This window comes from Bison bison, unplaced genomic scaffold (assembly GCF_000754665.1).
Source record: "Bison bison bison isolate TAMUID 2011002044 unplaced genomic scaffold, Bison_UMD1.0 scf7180017864198, whole genome shotgun sequence".
Taxonomy (NCBI): Eukaryota; Metazoa; Chordata; class Mammalia; order Artiodactyla; family Bovidae; genus Bison; species Bison bison.
In genome coordinates, this window is record NW_011494770.1 from 4,647,334 (window position 1) to 4,665,662 (window position 18,329).

The window sequence follows — 18,329 nt, forward strand, 5'->3', positions numbered from 1 at the left end:
TAATGTGAACTATGGACTTTGGGTGATTATGCGGTGTCAGTGTAGGTTCATCAGTTGAAACAAATGTCCCATTCAGTGAAGGAGGTTGATGGTGGGAGAAAGTGTGTGTGTGTATGGGAGAAAGTGTGTTTAGGTAGAGGAAGAGAGTACATGGAAGCTCTCTAAACTTTCTGCACAATTTTTAGGTAAACCTAAAACTCTCAAAAATATTTTAGAAAAATAATAAGATGGATTGGATTAAGTAGTTGGAGAGATGGTGAAACTGGTGATCCAAGGAGAGAAGGAAAACTGTTAATAACAAGGTCACAAATGTAGAAATGACTACAGCATAAGGCGGCATGGTGAGACTGGGTTGGCCAGTCACTTTAAAACAACCTTTAAGTTAAATGTTCAGTAGTTAACCTGAAATGAATTGGAATAACTTTTAACCTTTCACTATTTACCATTCATTCCTACTGAGTTTGTCAATGTTAACATAAAAAAATTTAAAGTAGTTTACTATTTTCTGCAGAGGAGGAATGATTAACAATTAATATTCTGCTGCTGCTAAGTCACTTCAGTCGTGTCCGACTCTGTGTGACCTCATGGGCGGCAGCCCACCAGGCTCCCCCGTCCCTGGGATTCTCCAGGCAACCATGTGTATATGGAAAGCACAGATGACTCATTTAGTCAGATAATACAGGATTAAAATTACTTTCACATTTCTTTGCAAAACTGATATTTAAATCTACTGCTTATTTGGGACTCTTTCTAAGAATTGTACATTTACTACCTTGATAATTTTACTTTGTATTTAAGTACAAAATCTTTTCTGTTTTGTGGCCAAAAATAAGCATTTTTTAAAACTGTGGCATTCGTCATTTTAGTTTTCTTTCAAGTTAAGTTGTGATCCTGTTAAAAGTAAAAACAGCTTCTTTCAGTTGGTGACTTTAATTAAGGGGAGCATAATAAAGTTGAGTTCTAATTATTTTTCTTTCCTAAATTATTTAAACAGTTGCTTTTAATTACACACTGAATTTAATTGAATTGGATCTAATTTGATCAGCTCCCTATCCAGCTGTTGAAATTTAGACAATTAACTGCAATCTGTAATTTACCATTTCTCAGTGAGACTGGAAAACAGTATGGTTAGGGTTTTCACCCTTTTTCTATATTTTGCCCTGTACTTTGCTTAATCATAAACATTATTCATATTACAGGGCAAAGATCATTTGTGAAACAGCTTGCACTGTGACTGGTAAATATCGCCAGGAAAATACGTCACCCACAGGGATGAAAAGGCTTATCTTTTAATCTGATTATATTAATACAGGTGAAAAATACAGCATTTTATCTTTTGATTATAGTGTTGTCGCCATCTGGCTGGAGGGAGGCTTTTGTTTATTTTTTGTTGACTTTTAAATAAAAGCCTCTTGGGTTGAATTTAAAGTGTGTAGTGAGTGTTTACTCCTGTTGGCTAACTGTATCAGAAGGACTTTGTAACACAAATCAAGAAGCTGCTTTTGGTGATAAAACAGCTTGAGAAATAATTCTCAGTCATTTCCACAAAATACATGGAACATGTGCTTTTCTGAAATGCTTTTCATTTCAGCTAAGATGGATTTTTTTTTTTTTTTTGGCTTTTTAACAAAAAGGTTATCAAAACATATCTATTAAGTTGCTTTGGAAAAAAGACTAGAGTTCACAAATCTCTCACAGATGAAATGCCTGTTTCACAGAGTGTCTGATGTTTCCAGCTGGAGACTGCACTCTTCTCAGGCTTTATCCCGGGCAGTATAGGTGGTACACTGTTGTATTGGAGATTGACCCTCTGTTCCCCAGATATTCACTATTAAGTGGGATGGTGGTTTAGTCGTTAAATCGTGCCCAGCTCTCGCGTCCCCATGGACTGTAGCCTGCCAGGCTCCTCTGTCCATGGGATTCTCCAGGCAAGAATACTGGAGTGGGGTGCTATTTAAGTGAAAGTCGCTCAGTCATGTCTGGCTCTTAGCGACACCATGGACTGTACAGTCCATGGAATTCTCCAGCCCAGAATACTCTAGTGTGTAGCCTTTCCCCTCTCCAGGAGATCTTCCCAACCCAGGGATCAAACCCAGGTCTCCTGCATTGCAGGTGGATGCTTTACCAGCTGAGCCACAGGGGAAGCCCTCACTATAAGTGGTACTGAGCAAACCTTTCTATTATGTGGCTGCCAAAACAGTCATTTGATTTTGAGTCTTGCCTAACACATTGTTGGCACCATCCTGAATTACGTTAGTTTTTGTTTTCTGACACGGAGTGATGTAACTGTGATCCGGCAGTTCTTTTGGTCACCTTTTTTCTACCGTATCTGCTGGAGAAGGAATAGGCTACCCACTCCAGTGTTCTTGGGTTTCCCTTGTGGTTCAGCTGGTAAAGAATCTGCCTGCGATGTGGGAGACCTGAGTTCGGTTCCTGGGTTGGGAAGATCCCCTGGAGATGGGGATGGCTACCCACTCCAGTATTCTGGCCAGGATAAGTCTCAAAGAGTCAGACAGAATAAGCGACGTTCACTTTTTCACCATCTTAGCCGCCATCAAAAAGTGAGCAAATGTATACTTTTTCTTTTTTACTTGTCATTAATACTTTTGCTTCTTGGGCTTTTGCCACAGTTTGTTTGGGGTACACTATCTACAATTTCTTGCTCTCTTGTTTCCTTCTTCAGGCGTTTATTCAGTGTCACCTATATGCCAAATGGAGAAGGCAATGGCACCCCACTCCAGTACTCTTGCCTGGGAAATCCCATGGATGGAGGAGCCTGGTAGGCTACAGTCCATGGGGTCCCAGAGAGTCGGACATGACTGAGCGACTTCACTTTCACTTTTCACTTTCCTGCATTGGAGAAGGAAATGGCAACCCACTCCAGTGTTCTTGCCTGGAGAATCCCAGGGACGGGGGAGCCTGGTGGGCTGCCATCTCTGCGGTCGCACAGAGTCGGACACGACTGAAGCGACTTAGCAGCAGCATATGCTAAATGGTGGGCTAAATACTAACGGTACGGAGCTGATAAAGATGAAGGCACCATACTTGCCTTCAAGTTCCTTGGGTCTGGTAGAAATTATCGTAGTTCTGGAAGCACCTGGCCAAGTGTCAAAGGCTAAATTAGCCTGTCACTCCCCTTACTTGGAGAGCATCTATGGTTCTTCAAGGTCAGAATATGATGTCTGAGTGTGTGTGTGTGTTCAGTTGCTGAGTCGTTTCTGACTCTTTGCAACACCAGGGACTATAGCCCGCCAGGCTCCTCTGTCTATGGGATTTCCCAGGCAAGAATACTGGAGTGAGTTGCCATCTCCTCCTCCAGGGTATCTTCCTGGCCCACGGATTGAACCTGCCTCTCCTGCTTGGAAGGTGGATTCTTTACCACTGAGCCACCTGGTAATTTAAGTATGATGTCTGTGATTAGACATCAACTCTTTGGAGTAAACAAGTAGCTTACCCTTTATCCCTTAAAAATATCTTGGTAACTTGGTAGAATTATCTGTTGCAATTATTTAAATAATATTTATATCTTTCCTGTTGTGTACTTTGGCAGACAAAATGGATTTTTATAGAAAAGGTTATGTTGGCATTTTATCTTGTTGTAGATGAAGCTTCAATGCAACTGCTTCAGTTTCTTCTGGAAGTTGATTGATTACAAACTGTTAATAAAAACCAACATGTGTCTGTTCCATTCTTCGTGCCTTATTGTCAGTTTTGTAGATGAGTGATGTTTTCGGTGGATTCTGTTCCCATACATCACATAATTTCACACAGTGTTTGGTTGATATTGATATTTGTAAAATCAGTGTCTCTACATTGAATTTGTATTATCTCAGTATTGGACAGATTTCTTTGTTTTTTGGATGAATATCATTTTCCATAACTGTCATAACTTCATTTTTCATAATGAAAAAAAATTATCAGAAAGGGATTTTCAGTCACTATTCATTGTTGCTGGATGAGCTCCCTCTAAATTTTAAAACCTCCACAGGGTCTTACAAGCCTCTAATGTAGTCTAGTGGGGCTGCTGAGTCATTAGTTTTTGTTCTATTTGGAATGTGTGAAATGCAAAAAAAAAGTAAGTCTTAATCGAGTCGTTTCTGTCAATATGAATAAGGATGCAGTGTATGTCCCAGATACATTATCGTCAAATATTCTCATTTAATTGCATTTGTTTTTGCAACAAGAAATGAGCAAGAGTGCTGAATAAATGGTTCATTGTTCTTATTGTTGCATCAATTTAAACGTGACCAGATGTTGCACCATGCCACAAAGTGGGTCTGTTCTGGTGCAGAAGGGTAAATCAGACTCTGCACTGTTTCTCAGCATCTCTAGTTACATATGTTGCCATGGTGCGGTGCCTGCAAGTTTGCATAGCGAAGTGACTGCTTCCTAGGTTTGCCTATGAAAGAGTCAAGATACTCATCAGCATCTACCCACATCACCTGCCGGTGTATCACCTTCAAAAACACCCCACCTGTTTCCCAGCCAGACCCTGTTCCTCCATTCTCTGTTTCCTCTTCCTGCTCATCGTTCTTGCTTCCTGGAGTTTGTGGCTGGGTCTCCATTTCCTGCAGGGTCTGAAGCCGAGGAGACCTGGACGCCTCCGCAGGGTCCCTGTGCGGTGCTGCCTCTCTGTCCTGGCTCCTCCCACTAGCACAGCCACGCTGACTCTGCTCGTCCTTGGCTCCCGGATGCTTCAGCTACAGACAGAAACTTCAAAACAGTCATTCGTGTCACTTTTCCCCCTAATGGTTAAGTAATCACCTCCTGGTGCAGGTTAAGGGAAAGTTAAGTAATCACCTCCTGGTGCAGGTTAAGGGAAAGTGGGAAAGGCTGCAGAATTATTAAATTGTGCAGAAAGTGGAGTTCTTAAGATGGGGTTTTAGTCAGATTTCCTTTTCATTAAGATGATAACCCTTTTGAATACATTTCCAGCAGGCTTGTGGGGCCTTACCTTTCATTTACCCAGAATCTGCTGAAGCTAGATTAGTTCACAGCTGGAAGTGCCATCTGGCACTCTTGTGACTTCCCATTGCCTTCATCACAAATTCAAAGCTCTTGGAATCTGAGGAGGCAGTGACCTCGGGCTGTTTGTCTTATTTTCACCTGCCCGCCTTCCTACACCCCCCGTTCTGACTGGGCAGTCCCTTGATGCACTCTTATCTGTGTGCCTCTGTAGTTTTGCACATGCCATGCCCCAGCCAGGAGGATTCTCGGCATCCCCCTCACGTATCCATATTCTCTCCATTCGTCAAAATCTTTATTCAGTGACATTCCCATCCCTGCTGCTGCTGCTGCTGCTGCTGCTACTAAGTTGCTTCAGTCGTGTCTGACTCTGTGCGACCCCGTAGACGGCAGCCCACCAGGCTCCCCCGTCCCTGGGATTCTCCAGGCAAGAACACTGGAGTGGCTTGCCATTTCCTTCTCCAATGCAGGAAAGTGAAAAGTGAAAGTGAAGTCGCTCAGTCGTATCCGACTCCTTAGCGACCCCATGAACTGCAGCCCACCAGGCTCCTTCATCCATGGGACCCTCCAGGCAAGAGCACTGGAGTACTACCCCCTGAAGTACTTGGCCTCTCACCTCTGATTACCTATAACACTGTATCATTTATTTGGTTACTAGTCCTCTGTAGTGTATCGATTTTTGAAAACTGATTTGGTCTGTTGTTGTAAATGCCTGTATTTATTTGCATATTGTCTCCACCAAAGGACAATGAGGATCTTGGAAGTAGATGCGATGTCCTCAGTTCAGTTCAGATGCTCAATCATGTCTGACTTTGCGACCCCATGGACTGCAGCACACCAGGCTTCCCTGTCCATCACCAACTCCCGGAGCTTGCTCAGACTCATGTCCATTCAGTCGGTAATGCCATCCAACTATCTCATCCTCTGTTTTCCACTTCTCCTCCAGCCTTCAATCTTTCCCAGCATCAGGGTCTTTTCTAATGAGTCAGATCTTCGTATCAGGTGGCCAAACTATTGGAACTTTGGCTTCAACCTCAGTCTTTCTAATGAATATTCAGCTTGCAGTCCAAGGGGCTCTCAAGAGTCTTATTCAAAACCACAGTTCAAAAGCATCAATTCTTTGGCACTCAGCTTTCTTTATGGTCCAACTCTTACATCCATATATGACTACTGGAAAAACCATAGCTTTGACTAGACGGACCTTTGTTGGCAAAGTAATGCCTCTGTTTTTTAATATGCTGTCTAGGTTGGTCATAGCTTTTCTTCCAAGGAGCAAGCATCTTTTAATTTCAAGGCTGGAGTCATCATCTGCAGTGATTTAGGAGCCCAAGAAAATAAAATCTGTCACTGTTTCCATTGTTTCCCCATCTGTTTACCATGAAGTGATGGGACTGCATGCCATGATCTTTGTTTTTTGAATATTGAGTTTTAAGCCAGCTTTTTCACTCTCCTTTTTCACTTTCATCAAGAGGCTCTTTAGTTCTTCTCTTTCTGCCATAAGGGTGGTATCATCTGCGTAGCTGAGGTTATTGATATTTCTCCCAGCAATCTTGATTCCAGCTGGTGCTTCATCCAACCCGGCATTTCACATGATGTACTCTGCATATAAGTTAAATAAGCAGGGTGACAATATACAGCCTTGATGTTATATTGATGTACTCCTTTCCCGACTTGGAACCAGTCTGTTGTTCCATGTCTGATTCTAACTATTGCTTCTTGACCTGCATACAGATTTCTCAGGAGGCAGGTAAGGTTATCTGGTATTCCCATCTCTTGGAGAATTTTCCAAAGTTTATTGTGACCCACATAGTCAAAGCCTTTGGTGTAGTCAATAAAGCAGAAGTAGATGTTTTTCTGGAACTCTCTTGCTTTTTCAATGATGCAATGGATGTTGGCAATTTGATCTCTGGTTCCTTTGCCTTTTCTAAATCCAGCTTGAATATCTGAAAGTTCTTGGTTACTTATTGTTGAAGCCTGACTTGGAGAATTTTGAGCATTATTTTGCTAGCATGTGAGATGAGTGTGCAGTAGTTTGAGCATTCTTTGGCATTGCCTTTCTTTGGGATTGGAATGAAAACTGACCTTTTCCAGTCCTGTGTCCACTGCCAAGTTTTGCAAATATGCTGGCATATTGAGTGTAGCATTTGACAGCATCATCTTTCAGGATTTGGAATAGCTCAGCTGGAATTCCATCACCTCCACTAGCTTTGTTCATAGTGATGCTTCCTAAGGCCCACTTGACTTCACACTCCAGGATGTGTGGCTGTAGGTAAGGGACCACACTCTTGTGGTTATCTGAATCATTAAGATTTTTTTTGAATAGTTCTGTGTATTCTTGCCACCTCCTCTTAATATCTTCTGCTTTTGTTAGGTCCATACCATTTCTGTCCTTTATTGAGCCCATCTTTACATGAAATGTTCCCTTGGTATCTCTAATTATCTTGAAGAGATCTCTAGTCTTTCCCATTCTTTTGTTTTCCTCTATTTCTTTGCATTGATTGCTGAGGAAGGCTTTCTTATCTCTCCTTGCTATTCTTCGGAACTCTGCATTCAGATGCTTCTATCTTTCCTTTTCTCCTTTGTTTTTCACTTCTCTTATTTTCTCAGCTATTTGGAAGACCTCCTCAGACAACCATATTTCCTTTTTGCATTTCTTTTTCTTAGGGATGGTCTTGATCACCTCCTCATGTATGATGTCATGATGCTAGGTCCTACAGTCTTTGTATTCTTAGCGCATAGCACAGTGGCCGGCCCATAGGAGTGTCTGTAAATTTTTACTGAAAACATGTAACATTTCTGAGCCTGGGAATACAGTGGTTCCATTGACAGTAACAAGGAGACCGGGTTGGCTCATTTTGTGAGGACGGTTAGTTCAACTTTGACATAGTTTCAAGAGATAGCAGAGATACATGAGCATATTTTCCCTAGGGGTGGAAGACTGTTTATAAATGCAAAGCATATTTATAAATCCAGGCTGGAAAACAACTGAGGTCAAGATTGTGCTTTAGGCCCTAAAGGGGGAGAATATTTCTGCAGGGAGGGAAATTACTAGGGGAAATCAAAAGCACCCTGGAATTAGAGGTCTAGAAAAGGAAAAAGTTGTAGAAAAGATGTATTGTTCATTTAAGATTTTCCCAATACTGAGCACAAGGTGTCCCCTGGAGTAGGGTATCGACTGAATAAATGTGAAGAAAACTGAAATAAAGTAGAAAATTAAACCTAGGTTTGTCTAGTGCTGACTCCCATGAGCTTTGATCATTCCTACACAACTTCACAAACAGGAGGAATTTAAACTGAAAAGCTCTCCATGTGGAATAATCAGGAAAGTCATTAGAAGTTATGAAATTGCATTATGACTTTCTTATTCTAATGCAAGTTTTATAAATAATGTTGGATAAAACATTTAATAGCAATGCCTTAAATGTTACAATATTCCTGGAAGCTCTTTTAGAATAAATTTTAACTGTCAAGTAAATAAGCAAAAGGATTTCATACAGTAGAACATTTTAGGTGAAACACTCTGAATTACCTGAGACTGTCTCGAGAGTTCTCTTTAATCTTTAGATATTGTGATTTTAAACCAGTAATGTTCTTCATTTGCCATAGTTGTATTCAGTAGTCAGATTTTCATGTAAGATATTTGTGATTCAGGTTCTGTGATTCACTGAGAAGGACTCAGAACTTAACATGTAGTCATACTTGTGCCTAAGATTTATCATAGCAAAAAGACATAAAGCAAAATCAGACCTTTCCAAGGACGCACTGGCAAGCCTGGAATGTTAACTTTCTTTCTGCCCAGGTAGATTGATGCTATGAGACACACGAAGTTGCAGTGTTCAGCCATTTTTTACTACAAAAAAAACAATTGTGTGCAGTTCAGACTCCAGTTCTGTCTTCTGGTTTACTCCCCAAAGGTATGTGTGTAGCCTTGGGACTTGATTCCACAAAGTCCAACCCACTCTGAGCAGGGTTAAAGTTTTGCTGTTTCCCAGTCCATATGCCATGCTTGATTTAAAACACTGCCAGAAAGACATTTTTGTGGGGGTTAAGACCACCTGTGATTCATTGAGTTTAAGCTCAGCATGGTCCCTAAAGTTGTAGTTGTAGATGTCTTATAAGAGTAAACATTTTGACTAAACTAAAGCATTTGTTGGACCAGTTATCTTCATCACATGAGAGAAGGCACTTCAGCCCCTACAGCCAAACATAGACACAAAGCAGTGAGAACCCCATGACCTTCATGGAAAGACATTGCAAGGAGTGGATTAGTAGTGAATCATAGAGGAGGTCGATTGTAGACACACATTTGTGGCACTTCCTGAAGCTGCAGAATTTTTTACTAAATGAAAGCTCTGAAGGTCTGCTGCCTGCATCTTCTATTGCAGAGTGATTTAGAGACAGAGCCCCAGACCACAAGGGTGCTTCTCTCCATCCTTCCTCTTCTCTTTAACACTTTTACATGTGCTGCTAATGGAATAAAGCTTTCAAGCTAGCAGGAAGATCAATAAAAATTTTATGAGGCTAGCAAAGTCTTATTGAGCGTCATAGTATATGGCTCAGTTTTCTCTTCTGAAAAAATGAAAGAGATTCAAATAAATAATGCTGGAAATGTCATCTGGGTCATTTTAAAACTGGGATTTTGATGGTAATTTTTAAAAGGATGTATGTGTTAGAAAGTGGTGGATTCATTTCGATATTTGGCAAAACTAATACAATATTGTAAAGTTTAAAAATAAAATAAAATAAAAAAAAAAAAAAAAACACATAAAAGGATGTATGTGATCCTACCTGCTAGTTACCTAGGATTTCCAGATTTTTAAATGTTGGAAATCTTAAAATGGATAAATTCCTATTTTCATTCTGTTCTCAAACAGCGAAATTCCCTGCCATTTGTTTGAAAAAATAAAAACAAACAACCACCAACCAGCCCTCTCAGAAGCTACTATTTTCCTGCTATTATAAGTGAGTTTTTTTTCTTTTTTGAAGACTTATCCTTACTTTTGGCAACTTGAAAGGCATTACATCTCAGAAAACTGTCATCTCTCTAAGCCCCAGAAAGACTAATGATTAAGTCAGGAAACTAGAAACTGTACTCTTAAGTCCTACCTTCCTGTGCCCCCCAGGAGGTGTGATTGTAGCTGAGCTACAAACCTCTGAAGCCAGCAGCAGAGCCAGGCTCTGCTCCCTAGGACTGCTGTCACCGACTTGACACAAGTTTGCTTTCCCTGTTAGCGTTAAGCAAGCAAAGCCCAGAGGAACTAACTAGAAACCTGCCTTCCCACATTGGTGTAGGACTAGGGGGAGAGCCAAAAATACCTGCCACCTTTTACTGAGCCTTTCAGTGGGCCCGGCAGTCTCATTTAATTTTCACAACCCTGAAAGTGTTTTCCTGCATTGCAGATGGGGAAATTATGACTGAGAGGTTGAGTGACGTGCTGTGGGTTCACAGCTCATAACTGGCAGAGCCTGGTCAGCTGACTCCAAAGTGCATACCGCCTCCACTACAACCTCAACACACAACTCTACACCTGGGAGTGTGGGAGGCTCAGGACCTTGAGGAAGAGCATAAATGTTGAGAGAAGGAGGGCTGAATGTTTGCTAAACACCTCCTGTGGGCCATGTTCTATAATAGATTCTTAACATAGATCTTTTCAATTAATCCTCCCAGTGACCCTCTGAGTTAGGCCATTTCACCCTCATATTACCTACTCAGAGAAGTCAAGAAACTCTGGTAGTCACTCAGCTAGTAAGTAGCAGGGCTCACAGAGGCTTCTCTGGTGGCTCAGATGATAAAGAATCTGCCTGCAATGCAGGAGACACAAGAGACACCAGTTCAGGCCCTGAGCCAGGAAGATCTCCTGGAGAAGGGAATGGCTACCCACTCCAGTATTCTGACCTGGAGAATTCCATGGACAGAGGAGCCTGGCGGGCTACAGTCCATGGGATCACAAAGAGTCAAACACAACTGAGCAACTGAGCCTACACACATAATCTTGGCTTAAACAGACTGATGTTCAAATTTACCTTTATTTTTACTAAATGTAGCCTATCAGTTTTATATGAACATAACACATTTTAAGATCAATTTTAAATTTGTTTTGTTACGAATAGGACTCAGAAGGATTTTGTGATAGAAATGAATTCCTGAGATCCAGATGATAAGAAAGTGGCCAGATAGATCCAACTCAACTGAGTCTAATAAAAATCAGATATATTGATAGGCAAATTGGAATTCAGGTAACCAGACCTCCAGACTTCCAGTTTAATTGAAATTTACATTTTACATTTGAATTTCAAGACAAAGCAAATTACAACCAAGAAAAAGGGGGAGAGGGATTACCCAGGAATTATTTGGAAAAGTCTCTTGCACTGAATATGTCTTCTTTTGAATCTCCTCCATGGTCTACTGCAACATAATATTTAGCTGCGATTGATATCTGTTGTCCAGACCTGGGGGCATTGCAGATAATCAACAGAGACAGATTAAATTATGTCAAATATGCTAAGGTAAAAAAGAAATGAATGCATATGAAATACAGTCTAAACAAGTAGTCCTAATTATCTTTCAGTTAAGTAAAAATGAAGAGCAGAAGATCGCTTAAACAGCTTACTAGCTAGGGCTTTATTTGCTTTGTGCTAGAGGTGGCTGCATAATAAAAAGAAAATAATCACCGTATTCCCAATCTGTGTGCACTCCTTTCTGTTTATCTTCTTTATGAGCAGTTTTGAAAATACCTTGCAAAAGATGGGAGAAAGTTGTTCTATCCCTATTGAGCACCAGAGTTCCAGTTAAATCAATTTGTGGTCTTTAGGGGCTGTCTCTAAAATTGTGAGGCTGTAGGCCAGTATGAGCTAGTGTGGCCTTTACCTGCCGCATAGTGATAACTGGCAACTTGGTTTTGGCGAGGGGGATGAGAGTGTTATAGCAACCAGTGTTTATGTTTGAAAGTGTTATTTAAAGCCAACAAATTGTTTGAAACAGGGCAGTTAAACAGTGTTAAAAGTACGGCATAGGATGCTTTCTGCTGTTCAGTCTGTGGTTTCCTATGCCAGCTAATATCATATGTAATTGAGAGGCATCCATAAAAATTTGGTATATTCTTTGTTCAGAGCTTAAAGGTAAAGGTTTAGCAAATTTAATAACTTTTTAAAGTACATCTGGGGTACCATTTTTAAATTTAGTCTTCCTGAAGTATAACTGTCACACTCTTTCAGGTTCAAAAACCCTGAACTACTGAATCTCATTTTCTAGTTATTCTCCATTTCCCTCAGCCTAGTGGAAGAGATAATAAATGTGCAATGTGTCAGGGGATAAGGGCTACAAACAAGGCAGAGTAAGGAGGAGAGATGAGTAACGCAGGTGCTATTTTAGATAGATCAAGAGGACTCTAATATCACATTTGACCAGAGACCCAGTGGAAGTGAAGGACAGACTCGTGTTAACATCTGGGAGAAGAACATTTCAGGTACATGCAAAAGCTCTGAGATGGACGAAGTCAGTGTGTAAGATCTGAGCAGAGTAATTAAGAGGTTAAGTGGTACAAGGTAAAGGCCAAACCATATAGTACCCTGTAGGCTGTGGACAGCCCATGAGTTTTTCTGAGTGGGATGGTGGCTGTTAGAGGAGTGGCATGACTTATGATTTAATGGGATCACTCTGGCTGCTGAGGTGAGCAGAGACTGAAAATTAGTGGTAGGATCTGGTAGACTGGTTAAGAGGACATTCCAGTCACACAGGGAAGAGAGGATCAGAAAGGTAGTGATAGAGGTGATGATTTTTTAAGGTAGAGCTGAAAGAACTTACTACTGAATCAAACTTGGGGAGAGATTGGAGGACAGAAGTCAAAGCTGATTCCAAGGCTCCAGGCCTAATCTACTGGAAGAATGGAATTGCTTGAATGGATGGGGAAGACTGTGGGTGAAACAGATTTTCAGGCAGAGGGCAGGAGGCAGGGAAAATCAAGAGTTTGGTTTTTGACACCACTTAATGAGAAGCAGCAAAATACTTTAAATATCTTTTGAAAAATATATTATTAAAGCAAAATGTGTAAAGAACAATTTACCTGGAGGACTTTATACTTTATATAACCAGGGAGTTGCCTGATATTTCTGCCCTTTGGTCACTTACTAGAATACATTTCCCTTAGTCTCTTGAATGATCTTTGTTACTGAACATTTGTTAGAGGCTTTTCCAAAATCCAGTAAATTATATCCCTTATTCCCTTTTGGTGACCTGCTTGGTTATGTTCTTGGAATTTTTTGGTTCCAAATGCATGACCTTTGTAAGAACAAAGATCAGATGCTCTAGATCCCAGTCTTATTTCTTCATGGTTACTCTATGTATAAACTGGAACAGCCAGGGTGAATGACTTCGTGGACCCTGAAGACACCACTGCTGTAGGGTTGGTCGGTTGAGCTGAGGCTATTGATTCTTGGGTGTGTTCTTCCCACTGAACGTTATGCTCATTGAGGGTAGGAATTATCAGCTGCTTAATCTTTGTATTTCCTGAGTTTAGCCTAGTACTTGATACAAAGGCTGACAGCAAATTTTGAATATGTGAATGTTTCTGAATAAATTTTGAGAAACTAAATATGTCTTTTCTCTTTTATCTCCTCTGTGTAGCACCTGATGGCAACAAACTACAAGATAAGAAAACCGCTGCCTCCCACCGGCCCTCCACTATTTCAGGACAAAATAGCAACCACTCAGGAAATAAACCAGGTACTATGCATTGCCTTTGCTGTGGAAAAAGGAAGGTAATCCCAAAGGTCTTAGGCCTGCTAGAATTTAGGAGAGCTTGGTTTCAGTCCTGCCATCAAAACACACATTTAGACAGATTTCTGTAAGTCAGAAAACCTCTCACACCTTTATTTTCTTTCTTTAAAATGGAGATTCAAAGCTAAGCCCTACTCACCTCTCAGAATCATTTTGACAGGCAAGATGGTATCTGTGAGTGCACTGTTAACTGTCAAGCAGTGTGCGAGAGGTAATAATTTTTCCATTCTGCCTGAAATGATAGAAATGACACACTTTTTTTGTACCTGTATGCCCAGCATTAGCGCATATCTCTTTTGTGACTTTTTCAAAACCCACTTAAGGAAATCATTACACACAGCAATACTGTATAGAATTACGTTTTTGTTCTCTGTTGCCTGCAAAGATTGTACACCTACACAGTAATTTCATTTAATAGCCTGTGACTCATGGTCTGTTCCATTCAGTGATACAAAGAAGCAAACACTCTGTAAACAAACTACAAACAATGGAGTAAACAGTTCAGTAGCTTCCAGGTATCCAGCAACCATGATGTGGTCTTTGGGAGAGACTGACTTACAGTGTGCTGACCGGAGATAGCCAAAGGAAGGGAAAGGCAAACCGAACACCTCTTGAGGTTCTTGGAAGCCTGCTTCATGCTGCATGCAAGGCCAGAGTTACTCAAGAACAGTGCGTCAGTGGGCCTAAAGATGGAAATAACTGTATCTAGCCCCATAGAAAACATTCCCTGTCCCGCCTAGTTTTGTGGGGCCTTTTTTCCTATATAGAGGAGCTCTTGAACAGAGCAGATAAGTCTGCCTTGCCATTCAGATGATGTATAACAGGTACAATTACAAGTACTGCATTTGCTACCATTAGTAGCAAATGATGTATAGTTTCAGTGGAGTTTTAATTCACAGGCTGAGATTTTCCCCATTTAGTCAGTTTACATTTTCATTCATTTATCCGTCCATGTATCCACCCAAAGCCCAGCCAACATGTAATGTTTCTTGAGTAATTGCCCAGTGTTGGGGGACCCTGAGAGATAGTGTGTGAGCAAAGCAACAGGGCCGCTGTCCTCACAGGCCTCATTCTAGTGGACCTTCTTACCCTGTACTCCAGTGGGCATCCTTGGAGAAGCAGAAGCTGTTTAGCATAGAAATCCTCTTTGTTTTATCATGAGAATTGAACATAGCTAAATGGTTTATATTGATTTTCCCTTATTCTCTCCATCAACCATCATTTCTAATTCCTCTCATTCTTTACTGTGCAGTTGATACTTTTATATCCTGATAATTTGTTTATTCATCTGGTAATAGCACTGTGTAGGTACTAGGAATATATTATTGAAAGATAATCCTACTTTCTAGCTGACAAGTATAGTAGAAAAAAATCAGTATATGAATAGATCATTCTAACATACTATTTCCATTGTGAGAAGAGAGAGATGCAGAGTGCATAGAAATATAGAGGCCAAAAGAAAAATCTTTTCTACCGCAATTGACTGTCTCTTCATAGAACTATTTGATTTATATTGCTAGAGTCAAGTTCAGTGAGGAGACGTTTCATTTCAGATTGTGTCTTTTAAGTATACTGTGTCTGCTTTCTTGTATATACACATAAGCACAGATATACCAAAGACTCTTATTTTTAAAACCACCATGTTATTTTCCTGAGTCTCTCTGAAGATGATATCAGAGGTTCCATGTTGGAGTTATAGGTTTGAGTAAAACCTTTTGATTTTATGGGATATGAGTCATGGGAACGTCTGTCTAAGGCATTTTTATTTTATTTTCTTACTTCAGGAACTTGAAGTACATGCTCTTTGGGGGATATTTTGAATATTGCCCTGACCAAATGTGAATATCCTGACAGTAGTTGTTCAGACAGGAGTCAAGGTATAGTGAGTTCTTATAAAAAGCCTTGTCACAGTGAGTCTGTTTTTCTTGATCTTTGAGGGTCACGCTTTAGTTCCAGTTGTTTCAGGACTGTACCTGTTTTCACATGTAACCACAGGCTATTATCAGCATGCCCTTTGACTCTCAAAAGTACCCTGGTGTGGGTGGTCCCCTTACTTTTCAGTTATCACAGGTAGAAGGTTGGATGCAGAGTGTGGCTGTAAGTGTGTCTCCACCGAAATCCTATTTCTCTTAAAAACTTTTCCTTCTAAGAATTAAGTAACAATTCTATTCTAACTGTTAGATCTATTGGGAAACAGTGTGAAATAGTCATGATGTCAAACTATTTTCTCTACCTTCATTTTGTTCCAGAAAAAAAAGTGATATGAGGAGAGAAATGAGATGGAGAAAAAAACATTTCAGAAAATTCGCTATTTACTTGCAATTATTCAATTGTATTTTTTTCCTGAAATCCTACCTTTAAAGGTCATTGTAATCAGTTTTTAATGATTAAACCTTAGAATTGTAATCACTAGTATTTACTAATACCTTTTAAAAAATCTGTCGTCAAATACAAGTTTGGTATGAGTTTGCCCTCATAGTGAATGTTAATTCCATTAACGTTTAGAGTGTGTAGGCCCCAAATGTTAGCCAAGGTTGCTGGCTCGTTTGTTCTTTCATTTAATAAATATTCGTTGAATGCCCTCCTTTCTGCCAGGTATAGTCCTAGGCGTTGGGAATATACAATGAACAAAACTGACCCGGCTCCGCTCCGCCCTACCCATATTCACAGCCATCTTTAATCTGCAACAGGGTGTTTATTAACATTCCGGTAACAAAGTGACCTTCTTATTAATGTGGCCAGAAGGATGGGAACAGAATTCAAACTGAATACCTTTTTCACTCTACAGTGCTTTTTAGTGCCAGGTCCAGAAACCAACCAAAATTGTGTAGACTATGATAACCACTACACACATTATATTTCAGAAATGTGTTGTATTTGTTCTTTACTTTCTCAAATCGAATTCTAAATCAATAGTGGTTGAGATCAGTGCTGAAGTGACAAAAGTGACCAGGGAGAATTATTGAACTCATAAGCATTGGCCTCATTTATAGTGTTTATTGATATATCTTTATAGCACTATATACAGCCTGGTTTCTGAGGTACTGGTGTTACCAGACAGAATACAGTTTATTACACGTGAAGAGTGTAATTTTCATATGGAGTGATATCACAGAAATCAGAGGTAAACTATGCCCTTTCTTTGTGCATCTAAAAGGCATGTGTTCCTTTGCATAATTGGGTGCTGCCTCATGACTGCAGCGACACCAGGTATTGACTTGGGACTCTCAGCGTTGGTTGGGGCGGAAGAAAGATCTTCACGACCCAGATAATCATGATGGTGTGATCACTCACCTAGAGCCAGACATCCTGGAATGTGAAGTCAAGTGGGCCTTGGAAAGCATCACTACGAACAAAGCTAGTGGAGGTGATGGAATTCCAGTGGAGCTATTTCAAATCTTGAAAGATGATGCTATGAAAGTGCTGCACTCAGTATGCCAGCAAATTTGGAAAACTCAGCAGTGGCCACAGGACTGGAAAAGGTCAGTTTTCATTCCAATCCCAAAGAAAGGCAATGCCAAAGAATGCTCAAACTACCGCACAACTGCACTCATCTCACATGCTAGTAAAGTAATGCTCAAAATTCTCCAAGCCAGGCTTCGGCAATACGTGAACCTTGAACTTCCTGATGTTCAAGCTGGATTTAGAAAAGGCAGAGGAACCAGAGATCAAATTGCCAACATCCGCTGGATCATGGAAAAAGCAAGAGAGTTCCAGAAAAACATCTATTTCTGCTTTATTGACTATGCCAAAGCCTTTGACTGTGTGGATCACAATAAACTGTGGAAAATTCTGAAAGAGATGGGAATACCAGACCACCTGACCTGCCTCTTGAGAAATGTGTATGCAGGTCAGGAAGCAACAGTTAGAACTGGACATGGAACAACAAACTGGTTCCAAATAGGAAAAGGAGTACGTCAAGGCTGTATATTGTCACCCTGCTTATTTAACTTCTATGCAGAGTACATCATGAGAAACGCTGGACTGGAAGAAACACGAGCTGGAATCAAGATTGCCGGGAGAAATACCAATAACCTCAGATATGCAGATGACACCCTTATGGCAGAAAGTGAAGAGGAACTAAAAAGCCTCTGGATGAAAGTGAAAGTGGAGAGTGAAAAAGTTGGCTTAAAGCTCAACATTCAGAAAACTAAGATCTGAATGTTGGCATGGCATCTGGCCCCATCACTTCATGGGAAATAGATGGGGAAACAGTTGAAACAGTGTCAGACTTTCTTTTTTTGGGCTCCAAAATCACTGCAGATGGTGACTGCAGCCATGAAATTAAAAGACGCTTACTCCTTGGAAGGAAAGTTATGTCCAACCTAGATAGCATATTCAAAAGCAGAGACATTACTTTGCCAACACGGGTCCATCTAGTCAAGGCTATGGTTTTTCCTGTGGTCATGTATGGATGTAAGAGTTGGACTGTGAAGAAGGCTGAGCGCTGAAGAATTGATGCTTTTGAACTGTGGTGTTGGAGAAGACTCTTGAGAGTCCCTTGGACTGCAAGGAGATCCAACCAGTCCATTCTGAAGGAGATCAGCCCTGGGATCTCTTTGGAAGGAATGATGCTGAAGCTGAAACT

The 18,329-nt window shown here is 40.6% G+C and overlaps 1 protein-coding gene across 5 annotated transcripts in view; it reads left to right on the forward strand.

The window, feature by feature from the left end:
- MAP7 (microtubule-associated protein 7) overlaps positions 1-18,329 on the forward strand; it is a 110,512-nt gene that overhangs the window by 27,889 nt on the left and 64,294 nt on the right. For 4 of the 5 annotated variants that reach the window (XM_010844235.1, XM_010844236.1, XM_010844234.1 and 1 more), the window contains exon 2: positions 13,589-13,687. In XM_010844235.1, coding sequence (XP_010842537.1) covers positions 13,589-13,687 — 99 coding nt within the window. Of the gene's footprint in view, positions 1-8,822; positions 8,880-13,588; positions 13,688-18,329 lie in introns of those variants that run through there. The other variant, XM_010844237.1, reaches the window with a different exon arrangement.